At 35.2% G+C, this 23,272-nt stretch overlaps 1 protein-coding gene across 4 annotated transcripts in view; it reads right to left on the reverse strand.

Annotated features, from left to right (window-relative positions):
- Positions 1-501: 501 nt before the first annotated feature.
- RAD51C (RAD51 paralog C) overlaps positions 502-23,272 on the reverse strand; it is a 32,840-nt gene continuing 10,069 nt past the window's right edge. The window contains exons 5-9 of one of the 4 annotated variants that reach the window (XM_014826751.3): positions 16,608-16,739; positions 11,425-11,491; positions 10,630-10,690; positions 5,351-5,411; positions 502-4,387 (exon numbers count right to left, since the gene is read on the reverse strand). In XM_014826751.3, the coding sequence (XP_014682237.1) occupies positions 4,271-4,387; positions 5,351-5,411; positions 10,630-10,690; positions 11,425-11,491; positions 16,608-16,739 (438 nt within the window). In that variant the 3' untranslated portion in view covers positions 502-4,270. Of the gene's footprint in view, positions 4,388-5,350; positions 5,412-9,398; positions 9,791-10,629; positions 10,691-11,424; positions 11,492-16,607; positions 16,740-23,272 lie in introns of those variants that run through there. The other 3 variants (XM_044744737.2, XM_014826755.3, XM_044744738.2) reach the window with 3 other exon arrangements.

The raw sequence follows: 23,272 nt of genomic DNA on the forward strand, positions 1-23,272 counted from the left end.
TGGGGATGGAATGAATATATTTTGCATGTGAGAAGGACATGAATTTTGAGGGGTCAGGAGCAGAATGCTATGGAGAGAATTATGTCCTCCCCAAAATTCACATGTTGAAACCCTAACCTCCAATATGACTGACTGTATTTGGCAATAGGGCTTTTAGGAGGTAAATAATGTTAAATGAGGTCATAAAGGTGGAATCCTAATCTGATAGGATTGGGGCTTTATAAAATGAAGAGAGAAAGATCTCTCTCTCCATGTGCATCCACTGAGGAAAGGCCTTCTGAGCACACAGCAAGAAGGCAGCTGTCTGCAAGCAAAAAAGAGAACCTTCACCAGAACCAGACCATGCTGGCACACTCATCTCAGACTTCTAGCCTCTAATACTGTGAGAAAACTCTGTTGTTTAAGTCTATGGTATTTTGTTATTGCAGTCCATGCAGACTAAGATTTAAGTGTATATTATAACTCAAAAAATAAATTCTTTTCAGCAATAGCAACAACTTTGGAAGGCTATGGTATGTAAATTTTATTTAAAAAGAGTCACATACAAAAAAACTTTATATTCAGGGACAGTTCTTTAAAGTACAGCGTTCTAACACTTAATAAAATGATATTCTACAATATCTTATGCCTGGTAACACTGATATTTATCACTTATGACTCCTCCCTCTCTTGATGTTATGATCTGAGCAAATAGAATATAAAATGATGGGTAATTCTTTATAATGACTGCATTAATTATAATAAAAATATATACCTTAAAGCCCTCAAAAATAAAATAGTTAGGGACCAGCCCTGTGGCCAAGTGGTTGGGTTCATGTGCTCCACTTCAGTGGCCCAGGGTTTTGCTGGTTCGGATCCTGGGTGCGGACATGGCACCGCTAATCAAGCCATGCTGAGGCGGCGTCACACATAGCAGAACCAGAAGGACCTACAACTAGAATATACAACTATGTACTGGGGGGCTTTGGGGAGAAGAAGAAAAAAAATTTTTAATAAAATAAAATAAAAATAAAGTAGTTACAATCAGTCATCCTAAACTAGTCATTTGAAATTATTCCTACATAATTAGGATGACCATATGCCTGATTTGCCCGGGACAGGCCCAGTTTACATCCACTGTCCTCGTATAATTGTTAACAGTACCCACTTTCACTCTCAAAAAAGCCCTGACCAACTATGGTTATTCTATGTATAGTAAATTACAGAATAATTATGTGTTTAAAATTTTATAAATTTTAGTTTTCAATCTGACACAGGAAATACCACCACTAAAATCTGGAAAATATGCCTGTCACAGTACACAATATTAAGTTACTTAAATAATTTTCTTCTACTGGGAATCAAAGTAAATTCTATGAATGAACTGAGAGGTTCCTAAGAAGAACCAAGTAGGGGCCAGCCCCATGGCAGAGTGGTTAAGTTTGCGTGCTCTGCTTCGGCGGGCCAGCGTTTCACCGGTTCGGATCTTGGGTGAGGACCCAGCACCACTCATCAGGCCATGCTAAGGCAGCGTCCCACATAGCAGAGCTAGAACAACTTACAACTAGAAGATACAACTATGTACTGGGGGACTTTGGGGAGAAGAAAAAAAAAAGAAGTGGCAACAGATGTTAGCTCAGGTGCCAATCTTTAAAAATAAAAAAGAACCAGGTGCCAAAACATTCTTAGATGATTTCGAAACCATTCAAGAATCCAAATTTTTAACTTATTCAAGCAATATTGAGATTATTAAAGGAAAAGGTCAATACACCTTATTTCAAAAATGTAGAAACAACTAACTGTGAGCTTATCAACTTGACTATTCTGGAAGATAAATGTTCCAGACAATTTCTTGATGGGGTAACAGCTCCAAATTCCCTCCTTTAACATTAAAAAATAACATAAATAATAAACAAATAGCTTAGATTTTAGGATTGGGATCACTAAAACCAGACTGGTCAACTAAAATTTGTATACTACCCATAAAACTGAATATAATGACATGCTGACTCATGGTGCTAGCCTTTCTTTATAATAGTAAAAATGGGTCATTTTTTTTTTTTATTAATGTTATGATAGATTACAACCTTGTGAGATTTCAGTTGTACATTTTTGTTAGTCATGTTGTGGGTACACCACTTCCCCCTTTGTGCCCTCCCCCCACCCCCCCTTTTCCCTGGTAACCACCGATCAGATCTCCTTATCAATATACTAACTTCCACCTATGAGTGGAGTCATATAGAGTTCGTCTTTCTCTGACTGGCTTATTTCGCTTAACATAATACCCTCGAGGTCCATCCACGTTGCTGTGAATGGGCCAATTTTGTCTTTTTTTATCGCTGAGTAGTATTCCATTGTGTATATATACCACATCTTCTTTATCCAATCATCAGTTTCTGGGCATGTAGGCTGGTTCCACGTCTTGGCTATTGTAAATAATGCTGCGAGGAACATAGGGGTGCAACGGACTCTTGAGATTTCTGCTATCAGGTTCTTAGGATAGATACCCAGTAATGGGATGGCTGGGTCATAGGGTATTTCTATTTTTAACTTTTTGAGAAATCTCCATACTGTTTTCCATAGTGGCTGTACCAGTTTGCATTCCCACCAACAGTGTATGAGGGTTCCTTTTTCTCCACAACCTCTCCAACATTTGTCGCTCTTGGTTTTGGATGTTTTTGCCAATCTAACGGGGGTAAGGTGATATCTTAGTGTAGTTTTGATTTGCATTTCCCTGATGATTAGCGATGATGAACATCTTTTCATGTGTCTACTGGCCATATTCATATCTTCTTTTGAGAAATGTCTGTTCATGTCCTCTGCCCATTTTTTGATCTGGTTGTTTGTTTTTTTGTTGTTAAGCAGTGTGAGTTCTTTGTATATTATGGAGATTAACCCTTTGTCAGATAAGTGGCTTGTAAATATTTTTTCCCAATTAGTGAGCTGTTTTTTTGTTTCAATCCTGTTTTCCCTTGCCTTGAAGAAGCTCTTTAGTCTGATGAAGTCCCATTTGTTTATTCTTTCTATTGTTTCCCTCAACTGAGGAGTTACAGTGTCCGAAAAGATTCTTTTGAAACTGATGTCGAAGAGCGTACTGCCTATATTCTCTTCCAAAAGACTTATTGTCTCAGGCCTAATCTTTAGGTCTTTGATCCATTTTGAGTTTATTTTGGTGTGTGGTGAAAAAGAATGGTCAATTTTCAATCTTTTGCATATGGCTGTCCAGTTTTCCCAGCACCATTTGTTGAAGAGACTTTCTTTTCTCCATTGTAGGCCCTCTGCTCCTTTGTCGAAGATTAGCTGTCCATAGATGTGTGGTTTTATCTCTGGGCTTTCAATTCTGTTCCATTGATCTGTGGACCTGTTTTTGTACCAGTGCCATGCTGTTTTGATCACTGTAGCTTTGTAGTATGTTTTGAAATCGGGGATTGTGATTCCGCTGGCTTTGTTTTTCTTGCTCAGGATTGCTTTAGCAATTCGCGGTCTTTTGTTGCCCCATATGAATTTTAGGATTGTTTGTTCAATTTCTGTGAAGAATGTTCTTGGGATTCTGATTGGGATAGCATTGAATCTGTAGATTGCTTTAGGTAGTATGGACATTTTAATGTTTATTCTTCCAATCCATGTGCATGGAATGTCTTTCCATCTCTTTATGTCATCGTCAATTTCTTTTAAGAAAGTCTTGTAGTTTTCATTGTATAGATCCTTCACTTCCTTGGTTAAGTTTATCCCAAGGTATTTTATTCTTTTCATTGCGATTGTGAATAGGATTGAGTTCTTGAGTTCTTTTTCTGTTAGTTCATTGTTAGTGTATAGAAATGCTACTGATTTATGCACGTTAATTTTATACCCTGCTACTTTGCTGTAGTTGTTGATTATTTCTAATAGAAAAATGGGTCATTTTTAAGAATTATCAAAGCTATATTTAAAGAGGAGAATAAAATAGGAATGTGAAAAATATCTTTTCTTCCTAGCAATTTCTGGGCAATTAGCAAAAGAGGGAGGAAACAAAAGTCTGAATAGTAAATTCATATTGGCCACATGAGATAAGCATAATACAATACCTGTATCATCTCTACTGAATGATACTAAAAATGAAAACAGGGCAAAATTTAATTATAGAACACCGCTTTAGAAAAACTCTTTCATAACATCATATTCATTAAGTATTTTTCCCACTCATTTCATATATTCCTGATTCATTCATGCCATAGTGTGTATTTATATTTTAATAAGTCTACTACTTGTATACATTTATCTCACAGCATCAATACATTTGTATACTTTGAGACTAGTCTTTGGATTCCTGTTCTTCCTCTGATTCTCGTGACCGTTTCCGGTAATTCAATGAACCTTCTGTTTGCAATGAACATGAAGTAGCAACAACAGCATCTCTAAATCCTTGAGGCTGCAAGATGAAAAAATATACAAGTATGCTTTTAGAACATCTAAAATAATGATTGGTTTTCTAATATTTTAAAGTAATTAATAGGAGAGCTACTTTATTCTCAGGATAGAAGTTATCAACCACTGTGCCTAAAGAGGATAAACCTCATCGATAGGTATCCAGGTCAGGGCTGCACTGGAGTATTTTATATCTAGAGTATTTTATATCTATTTGTTTATACATACACATAGAAACACACAGAAATAACATTGTGTTATAAAAATGTTCTCTAAAAGACAATCCTAACAAACTTTATGGTGGCTCTACTGGAAGAGCTGAAAGGAAGTAACATGTACTAATTACTTAAGGGCTCTTTACAAATTTATTTTCACAATTAAATACTCTAAAGTTTTCCAATTAAATGTACCTGGAGAGTGCAAAAACTAAGTAGATAATTCAGTTTCAGAATCTCTATTTCTGTTTTTGTCCTTAAAAAAAGAGATGCCAAGAATATATTTGGTTTGACACTATTGATAAATATGTGTATTTCAGCCAAAAATGTCTGTTCTAATGATGCAAAATTACAGAAAAAATTAACATTTTAAAGCGAGATATATTTGGTGGCCACAATAGATCTGTAATATCTATAGACCAAAATGAGTAACGTTGGTATTTTTTCTTTTCTGAAAATCTTTAACGACTTTCACTTTTAAAATCTTTAATATCCTGACATTACATATGGCATGGAACACACTACCCTACAAATAAGTATTTCCTCTGTTCTTAAGAATAAATTTCAGTCCAATTGTGACTAGAGTATTCTGTATATATACTACTATTTTGGGAATAACATTCTAAGTATCAAAAGCTGTCCTCAAATATGCTTGCTGCCTACAGAAGTTAACAAAGGCAATTTGTAAATGTTCTCTTCAGATAATTACTGCCCACCAACACCAAAATGCACTCTAATCAAATAATACTGACTGTGATTTGAAACAGTACTGCAGATTCCTTCTGGCTTGGTGATTTGTACAATGTTGCCAACCTGCTTAGAGAAAAAGAATAAACATACACAGACACATGATTGTAATTAATAAGTTCAGATGACTAATTTCATAATTTAAATCTATAGTTTTTTACTATAATTCTATTACTTGTTCTCTAAGGACAGAGAAAGCAAAGAAATATAGAAACCACTCCCTTCTAACAACAGCTATATGTATGCATGTAATAATATCAACAGAGTTCTTTACATAAATGAAATTTTAAAGCAACCTAAAAGTCCAATTCAAATAAATTATTTTATACATGACAAGATACTATTTATGCTTAAGTAAATAAAGTGGGAGAAAATATTTATGATAGAAAAATAATATATTAAGTAAAAGTTACACTGCACGATCCCACAAGTGTGTATACACACATATGTCGAAAAATTACTAGCAGACTACAATAAAAAAGTTAAGTTGTCAATACAAGGTAAAGGTTGTTTTCTTGTTTATATCTTCCAAATTTTCTGCAGTAATTGTGTATTTTTTGTGTTCTAACATAAGTATTAAGATGATTTCTTGGAATATAAATGAGGAACACACACTCATATTATACTAATACAAATAAGCCAGGAAGACACATTCTTTCAAAATGATTATGTCCAGAAAAATCACTGTCATGACAGAACAAGGTCTGTTTAGGTAGGATTTTATTATGTACTCTACAAAGTAAATAATATAAAACTGAAAGCTGAAAGTAGTTGAGAAATAAAACTCCAAGCTCTTATTAACTAAGTTCAAATACCATAACAGCAACAAATATAAGCAAAAACTTTTGAAGTGCCTTTTAAAATTACTTTAAAACTGACATAATTTATTCACAATAGCCAAAAGGTAGAAGGAACCCAAGTGTCTGACAGAAGAAAGATAAACAAAATGTGGTATATACATACAAGGGAATATTATTCAGTCTTAGAAATTCTGACACACGCTACAATGAACCTGAAGACATTATGCTAAGTGAAACAAAGCCAGTCACAATAGGACAAATACTGTATGATTCCACCTACATGAGGTGCCTAGAGTAGTTAAATTCATAGACACAGAAGGTAGAATGGTGGTTGCCAGAGGCTGGTTGGAGGGGAGAATGGTGAGCTAGTGTCTAATGGGTATGGAGTTTCAGTTTGGGAAGATGAAAAAGTTCTGGAGATGGTGGTGATGACTGCACAATGATGTAAAAGCACTTCACGCCACTCAACTGTACACTTTAAATGGTTAAAATGGTAAATTTAATGCTATGTATACTTTACCACAATTTTTAAAAACTCTAATATAACTGCAGAAAATGCAGATTCTAACTTAGAGGAAAATCACAGACTCCCAGAATTAAAAGGGTCATTTATTTACATATAATACAATGTTGATTTGTTTTGGAAGACAATTCAAAAAAGACATCTTGATTTATGACCCTTTTACTCTCTTAATTTTGAAATTGCTCCTCTGCTCTGGCACAAATCAAAAGAGAAGCAATCAGAGACCATGGTCCATTAGCTTCATGCTTTAGGTTTATACTTTCAGGATAAAAACAGTAGAAACTAAAATGTCATATATTTTATAATTATAACTATATACATAAATAAAACAACTGCTAAGTAATATGTAATACAAGAATAGTGGTGTTAGGGAGTGAGATTATACATCTTTATACTGCTTTAGGGTTGATATTCTATCTTTAATGCAAAATATAACAGAAAATAGGGGCATGGTGTATTTTAACCCACCTTACTAAAAAAAAAAAATCACTCCCTTTTTTTGATTCAATAAAATAAAAATCAGCAAACTCTCTCAAAAACTAGTATCTAAATCACCCCATATCACCATATGGCCAAAAAGGTACCTAGTGCATCTGACTTTTCTGAGAAAATTATTAAAAAGTAACTAAGCTTTTAAGAAGCATTTACATGTTTATTAAGAATCCTAAAGTCAAATGGGCATTAAGCATTCAGGTTGAAAATCTTCCTCAAATTTATCAGTAAAAATAAAATTTTCTTATTTCATGTCTGCATCTTGAGAGATCTTTTTATACAACAAACTAAACCAAAGAATCACTTGGCTCATGGCCCCAGAAGAGATGAAGCTTAACATATGGCTGAACTACATAGTTTGGGTCAGGAAGAAACAAGACAGAAGCACAATTTGTGCTCTAAAGCTGAGCACACATATGAAACATTGTGTGGGGGTGTTGATATATTACTCCACTCTACCACCAGATCTTCTTGGCAAAGAGTAGTATAATTCCGAACAATCTCGGCCTCATATTATCATGAATATGCAAATTGGAGGAAAACCCACACAATATACAAGACAGAGACAAAAGTTAATTCGTTTAGTAACAGTTGGAATGTTATTCCATCATTAGTCAGAGTAAAAATCAGGTGTTTCTGGTGAAGGATGGGGCATGAGGTAAGACACTTAGGTTAAATGTCAATATAAATTTGGCTAGTCAAGGTTTTTAGTTTTCTGCTCAAACTGGAAGTGTTCATTTTTATAACTATTTTCCCCTAGTATGAAGTTCTATTTCCATCCTTTCAAGATAAACTAAATTTTAAAACGCATACAAGATTTCATGCAACTTGAATGACTTAAAGGTATCCGGTTTCAAACAATGAAGAACAAAACTATTTTAATTCTATTAAATGAGGCCAACTTATTCTGATTATAACAAAGTATGCACATTCCTGACCATATATCTACAGATTGTGGGAAAAAAAGAAGTTTGGAGAAAAAGGATTTTACCAAAAAAGAGGATTAGAGCTATACCTTTAGATCTGCTGGCAATCAATGAATACTAGAAACAGCCATTATAGGAGAAAAGGAATGGACTCTATTATAGAGTCAGCTATAAAATGTAGATACTACTACCTATTCCATAGAGTTATTTGGAAAATAAAATGAAATAATATATACAGACACAAACACATACACACACACACACACACGTATACAAACACACACACAGTGCTTAGCACAACAAAGAACAGTTAATAAATATTCAATAAATGGTAGCAATTATTTACTACTTAATCTTTCTGGGCCTTGGTCTTCTCACTGTTAATGACCATAGGTGTAGATTCTTCAAAGAGTTATTGAAGGGATTATATGAAATGTTGTATACAAAGTGCCCAATTAAACACAAGCAAGCATGCACTGAAATGACAGTGTGGGATACACGAAAATTTTTATAGAACAGATTTCCCCTAAATCTATCTATTCAATGTTAGTGTTCTATACCATTCTCTAATTTCTTGGGAAGGATAAGTAAGAAGCTCAAGTCAGCGGCTGGCCCCATGGCCGAGTGGTTAAGTCTGTGTGCTCCGCTTCAGGGGCCCAGGATTGCACTGGTTCAGATCCTGGGCGCGGACATGGCACCGCTCATCAGGCCATGCTGAGGCGGCATCCCACATGCCACAACTAGAAGGACCCACAACTAAAAAATACACAACTATGTATTGGAGGGCTTTGGGAGAAAAAGGAAAAAAAAAAAACTTTCAAAAAAAAAAAAGAAGCTTAAGTCATAAAATGGTTAACTCTTAAAAAGTAACCATGATTTTCTGATCTCACAGGTACCTAACGAATGCTAACTTTTTGAATTTGACAAAGAAGGAAGCTTCTCCTTCTGATGAATACATAAAAAAATGAAACATCTTGCTCTGCTCCTTTTATTTTTCTTATTTCTTAGATTTATTCTATTAGTGAGTATTTAATAGGAGAATCAAAGTGGAAGACTACTATGATATACTAGCTTAAGGGGAATTCCTAAGAACATTAAATAGTGGGATGCACTTTACAGAAAACCAAAATCTGGGAAAGTATAAGCAATGTGTTCAAAAGACTCTCATCTGGAGAACTGTTGCCAAATCTTTACAATAGGGTTTGTTGCTGAGAAAAGAATTCACACTATACAACGACTTATTTACAGAATTGGGGGTGGGGGTGGGAGTCAATTGTAAAGCACTGTGTATTAGGAAAAAAAAAAGAGTTACCTGAGCTCTTTGGAAATGCCATCTTTAAAAGAGACACAAACCGCATGAATTAGCTGCAAAAAATTTATGTAAGTGTGATCGGTTCTGCTAGAGCTCAGTCAGTAAAACTTAACTTGGTCAGGCATGATGTTTTTCAGTTTGTAGAAGAACAAAAAAATGGAGATAGGGGCCGGCCCGGTGGTGTAGCGGTTAAGTTCACACATTCTGTTTCTCTGCGGCCTGGGGTTCACGGGTTCAGATCCCGGGTGCGGACATGGCACTGCTTGGCAAAAAGCCATGCTGTGGTAGGCGTCCCACGTATAAAGTAGAGGAAGATGGGCATGGATGTTCGCTGAGGGCCAGTCTTCCTCAGCAAAAAGAGGAGGATTGGCAGTAGTTAGCTCAGGGCTAATCTTCCTCAAAAAAAAAAAAGGAAATATCACTGCCCAGACCCAATATGTATTTAAGCAACCCTTTTTTCCATCTTTGCCCACACGCTTTCTCAATTTTCCATTTTTATTATAGTATTTCCAAACCTAGTTCTCTAGGTTATACCAATTAATCTCAAAGCAGAGAGGCTGGCATAAATTCGACATTTCTAGAAGTAGAGAATAAAAGACTCTACAGCTTTCAATTGCCTATTTTAAAGAAAATGAAAACCGCTTTGTTCACTTGCTCAGCAGCTTTAAAAACAAACAACAAAGGTTTCATGCTGCCATAGTTTTATTTTAAAGAACAATACTTGTGAAGGGCAGGTAAGTAACTGGATGACAAAAGTAGGATAAGAAAACAAAAAGAGAAACAATTTCATACAAGAAATATAATAAGCAACTAAAAAAACCATCCTATTGTCCATCTAAATTAGTCCTAAAGTGAACCTCAAAAGTTTCCCTTTTGTCTTGATTTTATTCTTCTTTCAATTCCTTCCAGGAACACAGAGTACCCACCTCCTTCTGTGTGGCTAATAAATGGTACGTGATTTCAAGGAGCTTTAGAAGGTAGCATTCCTTGGCCACCTACTCATTTCAGGTGCACCCCATCATTTAACTATTCCAAAGAATTTCCTATGGAGCTAAACGTGTAGTATAACAACATGTTTCCATGTTTGCTCTAGGTGATCAAGGAGAAGGCCACAAAAGCTTTAGTTCCTGGGGCACTGTAGATCTCATGCACTGGACTGGCTCTAAGAAACTACTAAGTGTTCAGCGTAATTAACCCAATATTCAGAATCCTTAATTTGTTCTATACTGACCTTTGCTTTTGGTCCCAATGAAAAATAAGCCGTATTGTAGCAGCATGTCCCCAGCTTTCCCCTGAGGGAAAAAAACCATAATAGTTGTATGTTGTCTTACTGACTAGGTCATAAGTCTCTCAGAATTCCTCTGACCAAATGCAGTTTTACTTTACTTAATTTAATATAATGAGAGTACACTTGGTTTCAAAAAACCTGTACATGGGTAACATCCTGAGATTAATAAATTTTTACCTATCTATGGAAATACTGCAGATCATCCTCTATTTGCTTTTAGAAAACTTTATACGTTGAGTCAACATACTTGTCAGTCTTTCATATCATCAGGCCTACTGACACATTTCTAAACACCAGAAGAAAAGCAAAAATTCTGACAGAATATTCTTAAAGATTTTAGTAGAAATAAATCTTGAAGCATTGTGTTCAAACAAAACCATGACAGAGGTTAGGAAGAGACTCATAAGTCTATTCACTGTAGTGTGACTTGTATTTAAATGGATTCACCATGCTCCTGCCTAAGACTGAGCTTTCTGAGGGCAAGAGTCATCTTACAAATATTTATATGCTGAGAACCTGATATAATAGTTGCCAGATAGATGTTCAATAAATGTTTACTAAATAACTGAAAGGAAAAATTAGTATCTAAGGGCACTGTGCTCCATGTTTATATTTATCAGTGAACGAGACAGATACAGGCTCTGCTTTCGTGGAGCTTACAGTACTCAACAAGCATCAAATGAAAGAGGGAGGAAAAAATGTGTTTAACTAAAAATGCTTATTTGATTAATTACCCACCCAATGCAGGAACTAGCAAGGCCTGATTTCTATCAATCTTTGTTGTCATCTGATTGGTTAAAATTACCTACAAAACAAAATGTGAAAAAATTAGGTGAGTCTCCCCCAAAAATGCAACTTCAGTATTCTGAACATAATTTAAAGAAAGACATATTTAGGTAATAAAAAGTTTTATGATAAATTTTTAATTTACCCATAAAAATGAGTAGCTATCTGAAAACATGATTCTATTGAACAGAAAACATTTTTTAACAGACAAGAACAAAGTTCTTATTGTGAAAATAGAAGAATAAAAATATAATAGATAATACATAAAGGTCTAAAGAGACTATGTGTAAGAATTTTGTAACTAGGAGCATTGGAAAAACCTCACTTTTAACTTTTGTATAAGCCAATAGAAACAACCAGAGCAATAACAACATCAGTAGTGGTAACAAACATTTATTACTTAATATTAATTAACATAACATTGAGTACTTAATTTATGCCAGAAACTATGTTAAGTGGTTTACCTTTATTATTTCACCTAATCTTCACAACTACTCTATGAATAAGGTATTATTATTATATTGTTATTCCAGTTTAACACATGAGGAATCAGAAGCTTAGAAAGCCTGAGTGTTCTTTACCACTGTTGCCACTCTAGAATATACTTATTCAAAGGATATGAAATCCTTAATAAATAACTCACTGTTTACATTTTTAGGGAAGAGACAAATAACAGTATTACCATTTGTAATTTTACAGAAAAAAGAAACTGAAGCAAAGAATTATGAGAAGAGAGCTAAAATCATAAAGAAAGTACAGTGTAAGTAAAAGAACTGGGAAAAAATAAAACCCAGTAATCAGGTCAAATGACCCCAAAGTATGACTGTTAGTCTGCTGGTAACAGATACAGGTGTGGCTTTACTCACAGATGGCCCTCAAAGCTAAAAATATTGTGAATTCTTTTGGATTAAATAGTGGCCTATAGAAAAGATTCCAGGGGCTGGCCCAGTGGTGCAGCGGTTAAGTGCACACGTTCCACTTTGGTGGCCTGGGGTTTGCAGGTTTGGATCCTGGCTACAGACACGGCACCTCTTGGCAAGCCATGCTGTGGCAGCCGTCCCACATCTAAAGTAGAGGAAGATGAGCATGGATGTTAGCTCAGGGCCAGTCTTCCTCAGCAAAAAGAGGAGGATTGGCAGCAGATGTTAGCTCAGGGCTAATGTTCCTCAAAAAAAAAGAAAGAAAGAAAAGACTACATGTTTCGAAACACTAATTTTAAATTAGAGAAAACAAGTGTTTAAGGCCGACTTAATACAGTAAAAGTCAGATTATTTGGTACCTTATCATCCAAAATTCTCCAGAAATGGTTATTTAAAATATTTGTCCAATACAGATCTTCCCTTCAGAAATAAGATAGATACTACTGCAAGCTGGAACGGACAAAGAACTTCTATGAAAAGCAATGAGAAAAGGTACCTACTCTGAAAAAGTCATCAATTCTATAAGAAAACTGAGAAATAAAAGGCTATTTGGCTGTTCTTACTACAGTGGGAACACCCCAAAATTTTTGTTTATCTACAAAGGAAAAATCTGTGATCCATTTAGATCTCAGTTAGGCACCAAAAATGGATGGCATGACTTTCTTCTAGGTCCTCTTCCCTTAAGAGCCATAGTGGCTTCCCCACGTTTACTTCATACCAGGCATCTTAGAGCAAGCTAAGCAGGAATTTAAATTGGTGATTAACTGAAATATATTACTAACTGGCATCCCCAACATGCTAAACAATACCCTTATGTACATACTACCAAGTGTTTAAGCTTTAGCAACTGGGATATTTACTTACACTAACACTTTTTGGTTAGAGTGCACTATCCAATTTTGCAGCCATTAGCCACATAGAGCTTTTTCAAGTTAAATTAGGGGCCAGCCCCATGGCCAAGTGGTTACGTTCCCATGCTCCACTGTTGTAGTCCAGGGTTTTGCTGTTCGGATCCTGGGCACCAACCTAGCACTGCTCATCAAGGATGCTGAAGCGGCATCCCACAAAGCAGAACTAGAAGGACCTACAACTAGAATATACAACTATCTACTGGGGGGCTTTGGGGAGGAGAAGAAGAAGAAGAAGAAGCGAAAAAGAAGATTGGCAACAGATGTTAGCTCAGGGCCAATCTTTGGGAAAAAAAATTTTAATTAATTAAAACTAAAAATTCAGTTCCTCAGTAACACTGGTCATATTTCAAGTGCTCAACAGCCATGCAACTACTGCATTAGAAGGGCATTTTCATTTTTACAGTAAGTTCTCTCAGACAGCACTGGTTTAGAGAGTATTTAGTTTATCCATTACATATTTTGAGGAAAATGTAACTAGACATACTGGCTTATCAGCTGTTCCACATCCCAAAATTAGAATTTGCACTGTTAGCAAATATTTATAAAATAATTACACTACTTCTGCAAAAAACATTGGGTTTACCATGATACAAATGAAAATTACTGTGTGATTACTCCAAGCTCCTAAAAAATGAGTCTTTACAATAGTGAAGTAACAATCACCTTGACATTATTAACTGCATTGCTTTAAAAATACTTCTGCTACCCAAATGTCCTTCAGTTGATGCATAGATAAAATGTGGTACAGCGATAAAATGCAAAGTTATTTGAATACTGATACATGCTACAACGTGGATGAATCTTGAAAACATTATGCAAAGTGAAAGAAGCCATACATAAAAGACCACATACTGCATGATTCTATTTATATAAAATATCCAGAAAAGACAAATCCAGAGAGACAGAAAGCAGACTAGTGGTTGTTGGTGGCTAAAGGGAGGGTGCAATGGGGAGTGATGGCTAACGGGTATTTTTTTGGGGGGGTGAAGGAAATATTCTAACATTAGATAGTGATGGCTGCACAACTCTGTGAATATATTAAAAACCACTGAACTGTACACTTTAAAAGAGTGAATTTTATCGTATGATAATTATATCTCAATAAAGCTGTTAAAAAACATTCTGCTAATAATCAAATAAATGCATCTCTAAAAGGACTCTTTCCCTATCAGTTTGGCAAAGATTTAAAAGACTCAAAATTGGTAAAGATGAAAGAAAACAAGAATTCCCATTCATTGCTGTAGAGAATATACTGTGGAATACAATTTCTGAGGGCAATTTGATAATATATATCAACATGTTTAAAAATAGAGATATCCCTTGGGCTTAATACTTTCAGAAATAATGGGACAAATGGACAAAGCAGCATATATAGAGTTGTTGATTGCAATATTTTAAATGGCGAAAAACTGGAGCTAGCTTTAAAGACAATCAATAGTGAGGTGGTTAAACAATTATGCCACAATCATAGAATGGAATACCATGGAACTGTTAAGGTAAGGTAGACATATAAAGTAGTATATATGGATAGGAAGATATTCACAAAATATTAAATGAAAACAAAAAATTGCTTTGTATAACAGCATGCATAATTTGATTTCACTTTAAAAATATGTTTAGATGTGCAAAGAATAAGTGTGGAAAAATATGTACACCAAACTCAACAATAATCATCTCTGGGTAATAGATAATTACTTACTATCTACATCTTTGTTCAGAAATTTTTTTACAGCAAGCATATAGAACTTAAAATTGTAAACTGTATTCATGATCAAAGGTCACACATGTTTCTATAAATGCTAACTGGGAAATTAAAAATCAAGCAAGGAAAAATTTATAAAGTAAGAGGGGAAAGAATGCCCTCAACCCTACAAAATCCTATCTCTAGAAGTAGCCACTGTGAATGTTTTGGTCCTTTCAGATCTTTTCCTTCATATATAGAAATATAATGGCACGTACATAATTTTTATTTTTCTCAAAAGTGGGATCACACTAAATATATTATTATGCAACTTGAATTTTTTCACTTAATCATATATCTGGATATATCTTGTTCCATGTTAGTGAGTGTATATTTACATTACTCTTCTTAAACCTTGCATAGTATTCCATGTTATTGTTTGGATCACTTTTTTAGTCAGAAAAGATGAAGCTACTTTTGTTAAAAACAAAAACCTAAGGGGGCTGGCCCCGTGGCCGAGTGGTTGGGTTCACGCGCTCTGCTGCAGGCAGCCCAGAGTTTCGTTGGTTCGAATCCTGGGCGCGGACATGGCACTGCTCATCAAACCACGCTGAGGCAGCGTCCCACATGCCACAACTAGAAGGACCCACAACGAAGAATATACAACTATGTACCGGGGGCTTTGGGGAGAAAAAGGAAAAAATAAAAATCTTTAAAACAAAAACAAAAACCTAAGGAATTATGCAACCCATTAGTCTTGAGTGCCCCCTACTGGAGGTTCTTCACTGATATTAACAAAACGCTAAATTACAAATTAATGGCAAGAAATAATTCAAAGACAGGACAGTATGATTTTCAGCATACGGCAAAAAAAAAAATCTAAAAACTCAAAAGAAAAGATGTTTTGAAATGATTTTATCAAGAAGTTCTTTCTTTCTTTACAATGTATTATAGGTACGTACTAAGGACTCTCTAATGGGGGTAAAGATAAGTAAATCAACTTAAGCAGTTTGAACTTCTCCCATTTCCCTCCCAGACAAGCATGTATATTTGTGTCAGTGGTGGGATAAGGTTACAGAATGGGAAGTGATAGCAAACAGGCAGTAAAAAAAAAAAAAGAGTTTTTCCTCACTCCTTTTTCTCTTTACTTCTACGCTTATTTTTACCTCTCTCCTCACAATTCAAATCTAGAAGTTAGCTCCATCTCCACACATCTAGGTTATTTATAACATGTAATTTTTCTATCTGTCTGAGTCTGTGATTTTAGACTATGTGATAATCAAGGACTCAGAGTAAAAGAAAAATGGGACTATTGGAAGAGCTTACCTGAAAAAATCAAGTATATTCAAAGAAAACACTGCAATTACCAAAGGTGGCATTTCTTTATCAAAGTCCATTTTAAAAATATGGCATCTTGATTATGCTTATTTTCCAGGAAAACTGATAAACGACACTTACAAGTGGATTTTTTACAGAAACCAAACCAAAACAAACATACATTCAAAATTCTATGTCTATATTGTTTGCTTTTAGTCAAGCAAACTCTATTCTGCTATTTCTAGACATTAATGTTTTATACAATCTTGACTTTACCAGAAAATCCTCTTAACTAATAATACTTACAGCTAATCTGTGATTATTTGCAAGGCTGATCATTTGCTGGGCTAGGCCATTTAACAATCGAGTACGAAGGGATAGGTCATCTAGGTCATGACGAAAAGGAAAAGCAATACCATCCACTATCACTAATCGAACCTAAATACAGAAGAGATAATATGAGGTTTGGTATTAAAAAGAAAATAATAAAAATGGCATACAAAAGCATAGACTATTGCAGAAAAAAACCCCTTAAAATCTAGGGTTCTACTTCCAAATCTCCAAAGGTTTTATTTTGGAGAGTTATAAATGTATTCATTCAATGCTTTCTGCACTAATCACCAATAATTAAAATGTACTCTGGTTTGATAATTTATCAACTTAAAAAAGTAATTCAACAAAAAGAAAAAGGAACAATTACAATTTTCTTATAATTTGCCACTAAACAGTCTACAGAGGTATTTTATACTGATACAAAGCACATCTGAAGTTTTAGTAAAGCAAATTCTCAATTAAATATGTCACTTTTACCTCCAGGATTCTTTTTATATTAAAAAAAAACCTATTCAAATATTAAATTATAATATCTTCTTCAAAAACTTAATTCTTGGTATTCTTTTTCCCTTAACTTTAAATATACCATAGGGCAATTAACCATTACAGACTCTGTTATAACACAGAATTCAGCTTGAAGCAGGTTTGTCTTAAATTCCAATCAAGGAAGTTTACTTATAGATGATAAACATTTTCATAACAGTTTCACTTTCCTCAGCCATAAAAAGGAATGAAGTACTGACACACGCTACAAAGTGGATGAACTTTGAACACATTATGCTAAGTGAAAAAGTCAGACAAAAAAGGTCACATATCATGATTCCATTTTTATGCAACATCCAGAATAGGTAAATTCATAGAGACAGAATGCAGACTGGTGGTTGCCAGGGGCTTTGCAGGGAGGGAGGAATAGAAGGCAAATCCTTAATGGGTATAAGTTTCCTTTTAGGGTTACAAAAATGTTTTGGAACTAGATCGAGGTAGTGATTGCACAACATTATGAATGTTCTAACTGCACTGAATTTTCACTTTAAAATGGTAAATTTTATTAGGTGAATTTAACCTCAATAAAAAACTGAAACCAACAAAAGCTTTCTGTAAGACTCAACTGGCTATATGGAATTTATAGTAGAGTACTGTACCTTTTATTATTACTTTTAAATGGTTTATATCAGCAACTTTATAATAAACTTACGTATGTATATATGTGTGTACATTTTTTTCCTGGAAAGCCAGTCATTAAACATTTACCAGCATACCAAGAGAAGAAAGAAGAATCAGATTATATATATATTTATTCAGTGGTTCTCAAAGGCCAGAAGGTGGTAGGATGACGTATTCACATTGTTGAAAGAAAAAAACTCCCAATGAAGAACTGTATATCTGGCAAAAGTATTCTTCAAAAATGAAGCAGAAATTAAGACATTACCAGGTAAACAAAAAATGAGAGCTCATCACTAGTAGATCTATCCTACAAGAAATGCTAAACAGAGTCCTTCAGGCTGAAATGAAAGGACACTAGTTAGTAACTCAAATCCACACACAGAAATAAAGAACACCGGTAAATATAACTATGTAAGTAAATCTAAAAGTCAGCATTAGGGGCCAGTCCAGCGGCAGAGCGGTTAAGTGTGCATGTTCTGCTTCGGTGGGCCAGGGTTCACCGGTTCAGATCCCGGGTGCAGACATGGCACCACTTGGCAAGCTATGCTGTGGTAGGCGTCCCACATAGAAAGCAGAGGGAGATGGGCACAGATGTTAGCTCAGGGCTAGTCTTTCTCAGCAAAAAGAGGAGAACTGGCAGCAGTTAGCTCAGGGCTAATCTTCCTCAAAAAATAAATAAATAAATAAATAAATAAATAAATAAATAAAATAAAAGTCAGCATTAATGTTTTAGTTTGTACCTACTCTTACTTTCTTTTTTCTTTCTTTTTTTTTCCAGGAAGATTAGCCCTGAGCTAACTGCTGCCAATCCTCCTTCTTTTTCTGAGGAAGACTGGCCCTGAGCTAACATCCGTGCCCATCTTCCTCTACTTTGTTTTACACGTGGAATGCCTACCACAGCAGGGCTTGCCACGTGGTGCCATGTCCGCATCCGGGATCTGAACTGGTGAACCCTGGGCCACCAAAGCGAAATGTGAGCACTTAACTGCTGCGCCACCAGGCCAGCCCCTCTTCTTTTTTATTTAAAAGACAGCTATACAAAACAGTAATTATAAACCTATGTTGATGAGCATCCAATGTTTAAAGATGCCATTTGTGACAATAACAACATAAAGGAGGATAAATGGAGCTATATAGCAGCAAAATTTTTGTATACTGGCGAAACTAAGTTGGTATTAATTCAAACTAGATTACTATGAATTAAGATGTTAATTGTAATCACCAGGGCAACTAAGAAAATAGCTTAAAAATATACAGTAAAAGAAAGGAGAAAAGAATCAAAATTAAACACTAGAAAATATCTAACAAAAAAAAAGAAGGTAGTAATGGAGAAACTGGGAAACAAGATATAAGACATATATAAAACAAATAGCAAAATGGCACAAGTGCCTTCTTATAAGTAAGAAGATAAAATGTAAAGGGATTAAACTCTCCAACTAAAAGGCAGAGATTGGCAGAATGGATTTAAAAAATGATCCAACTATAGGCTTTCTACAGGAGATTCATTTTAGGTCCTAAGATACAAGTTAAGAATGAAAGGATGGAAAAAGATATTCCCTGAAAAAGTAACCAAAAGAGAGTTGTAGTGGCCATACGAATATCAGATAAAAGAGACTTTAAGACAAAAATTGTTATAAGAGATGAAGAAGGACATTGTATCATAATAAAAGGGTCAATCTATCAAGAAGACATAACGATTATAAATATATATACCTAACAAGAGCATCCTAAAATATATAAAGCGAAAACTGACAAAATTAAAGGAAGAAATAAGACAGTTCTGTGGCTGGCCCAGTGGCCAAGTGGTTAAATTTGCGTGTTCCGCTTCAGTGGCTCAGTGTTTTGCTGGTTCGGATCCTGGGCGTGGACATGGCACTGCTCATCAAGCCATGCTGAGGCAGCATCCCACATGCTACAACTAGAAGGAGCCACAACTGAAAAAAAAAATACGCAACTGTGTACCAGGGGGCTTTGGGGAGAAAAGGAAAAATAAAATCTTAAAAAAAAAAAAGACAGACAGACAGTTCTACAATAATAATTGGAGATCTCAACACCCCACATTCAATGATGGATAGAACTAGACAAAAGATAAACAAGGAAAGGGAAGACTTAGAAACACCATAAACCAATTAGAACTAACAGATATATATACAAAACCCTCCACTCAACAAGAGCAGAACATACATTCTTCTCAAGTGCACGTGGAACATTCTCCTGCATAGACCAGACGTTAGGTCACAAAATAAATCTCAATAAATTTACAAAGATAGAATCATATAAAATATCTTCTCAGACCAGAATGGAATGAAATTAGAAACAAACAGCAAAAGGAAATTTGGAAAATTTACAAATATATGGAAATTAAACAACATACTCTTAAATAACCAATAAGTCAAAAAAGAAATAACAAGGGGAATAGAAAATACTTAAGAATGAATGAATATGAAAACACAAAATACCAAAACTTATAGGATGCTATGAAGTGCTCAGAGGAATATGTATAGCTCTAAACAACTATATGTAAAAAAAAAGAAAGAAAGAGAAAGATCTCAAACCAATAACCTAAACTTCTGCAAAACTAGAAAAAGAACAGCAAACTAAACCCAAAGAAAGCAGAAGAAAGGAAGCAATAAGATCAGAGTGGAAATAATCAAAACAGACAAGAGAGAAACTACAGGGGAAATCAATGAAATGAAAAGTTAATTCTTTGAAAAGATCAGTAAAATTGACAAACCTTTAATTAAACTAACTAAGAAAAAAAGAGAAAAGACTCAAATTACTCAAATCAAGAATGAAAGTGGGGACACTGCTACCAACCTTATAGAAATAAAAACAATTAAAGAGAATATAATGAACATTCATATGTCAAAAAATTAAATAACCTAGATGAAATGGACAAATTCATTGAAAGACACAAACTACCAAAACCGACTGGAGAAACAGAAAATCTGAATAGACCTATAACAAGCAAAGATACTGAATCAATAATCAAAAACCTTCCAACAGAGAAAAGATCAGAACCAGATGGCTTCACTGGTGAATGCTATTAAATGTTTAAAGAATTTACACCAATCCTTCTCCAAATTTTTCAAAAAATAGAGGGGGGAACACTTCCTAACTTACTCTATGAAGCCAGTATTACACTGATACCAAAGCCAAAGACATCACCAGCAAAGACAACTACAGACCAATTACAGATGCAAAAATCCTCAATAAAATACTTGCAAACCGAATTCCGCAGCATATTAAAAGGATTATATACCATGATCAAGTGGGACTTAATCTAGGAATGCAAAGGTGGTTCAACATAGGAACATCAATCAATGAAATACACAATATGAATGATGTGGGGGAACCCACATGATCATCTCAATTGATGTAGAAAAAGCATTTGACAAAACCCAACACCTTTCGTGATAAAAACAATCAACAGACTAGGAATAGAAGAGAGCCTCCTCAACCTGAAAAGGAGCCCACAGCTAATATCATAAAGTCAATTCTCGTAATTTGCAGTTACGTTCTACAAAGTCACCAGGAAAGCTGGAAGAGGGAATATTGAACCATTGCTCCTAGGGGAAATAGAGGGTTAAGTTTCTGCGAGCTTCTGGTCACATTTTTGTTAACTGATCAATATAAAACCTTATGTGTATTTCTATTTAAAGACATTTAACATATATCGTTGATTCACTAACACTGAAGTTGCAGCCAACAGCACCATAACTCATGCAGGAACGATGCTTATTCTAATGTATGTATTTTCTCCCTAACACAGATCACAGCCTTCTTGCGCTTAGGAACAACAGACAGCACTTCAGCATGATGCTTGAGGGCCATGTTAAACAGTAAAATCACCAACAAAAGCACAAAAATACAAAAAAATATGGCATTAAATAAATCATGAAGAGGACCCTGTTTACAGTAGGAGAACTGAAACAAGAATGCAGAGAATCACCTTGTTCAACCTCAGCTGGGAAAATGTGTATTGGGAGACTCAAATTTTTGCCACTCTATGCTTGTCCACTACTATGCACTGAATTGTGTCCTCACATACAAAGTTCATATGTTGAAGCTCTAACCCCCAATGTAACTATATTTGGAGATAGGACTTCTAAGGAAGTAATTAAGGTCAATTGAGGTCATTAAGGGTGAGGCCCTGATCTGACAGGATTAGTGTCCTTAAAAGAAGAGACCCCAGAGAACTCACTCTTTCTTGATCTGCCATGTGAAAAACCGCAAGAAGGCAGCCTTCTGTAAGCCAGGAAGAGAGCCCTTGCCAGAAACAGAATCAGATGGAACCTTAATCTTGGACTTCTACCCTCCAAACTATGAGAAAATAAATTTTTGTTGTTAAAGCCAGCCAGTCTTGGTATTTTTATTATGGCAGCCAGAGCTGCCTAATACATCTACAAATGACTGTGGAAATGTTGTATTTATTTTGGGATTACATATAAAGTTTAGCAAGTAGGTGAGTTCACAATTACAAAATATGCAAACAACGATGATCAACTGTATTTTTTTTTTTGGAGGAAGATCAGCCCTGAGCTAACATCTGCCAATCCTCCTCTTTTTGCTGAGGAAGACTGCCCCTGAGCTAAGATCTGTGCCAATCTTCCTCTACTTTCTATGTGGGACGCCTACCACAGCATGGCTTGATGAGCAGTGTCATGTCCGCACCTGGGATCCAAACCAGCGAATCCCAGCCCCTGAAGCAGAATGTGCAAACTTAACTGCTGCAGCACCAGGCCGGCCCCTCAACTGTACTTAATGGTGATAGACTGAAAGCTTTCTCCCTACGAGCAGGAATAAGACAAGGATGCCTGTTTTTATCACTGTTCCTCAAAATTGTACTAGAAGTTCTAGCCAGAGCAATTAGGCAAGAAAAAGAAATAAAAAGCATCCAAATTGAAAGTAAAGTCTAAAATCTCTATTCATAGATGACACAACCTTATATATAAAAAATCCTAAAGAATCCACAAAAAATTACTAAAACTAATCAATAAATTCAGCAAAGTTGAGGTATACAAGATCAACTTATAAAAATCAGCTGTGGGGCCAGCCCCGTGGCCGAGTGGTTAAGTTCATGTGCTCCGCTTCGGCGGCCCCGGGTTTCGCTGGTTCGGATCCTAGGTGCAGACATGGCACTGCTCATCAGGCCACGCTGAGGCGGTGTCCCACATACCACAACTAGAAGGACCCACAACTAAAATATACAACTATGTACTGGGGGCATTTGGGGAGAAAAAGCAGAAAAAAAATCAGTTGTATTTCTGTATACTGGCAATAAACAATCCAAAAATGAAATTTAAAAAAACAATTTCATTTACAATGGCATCGAAAAGAATAAAATACTTAGGAATACTTGTACATTAAAAGCTATAAAACATTGTGGAAAGAAGTTAAAGAAGACCTAAATAAACAGACTGATATCCTGTGTTCATGGATTAGAAGACTTAATATTAAAATATCAATATACT

The sequence above is a fragment of the Equus asinus genome, chromosome 13 (assembly GCF_041296235.1).
Source record: "Equus asinus isolate D_3611 breed Donkey chromosome 13, EquAss-T2T_v2, whole genome shotgun sequence".
Taxonomy (NCBI): domain Eukaryota; kingdom Metazoa; phylum Chordata; class Mammalia; order Perissodactyla; family Equidae; genus Equus; species Equus asinus.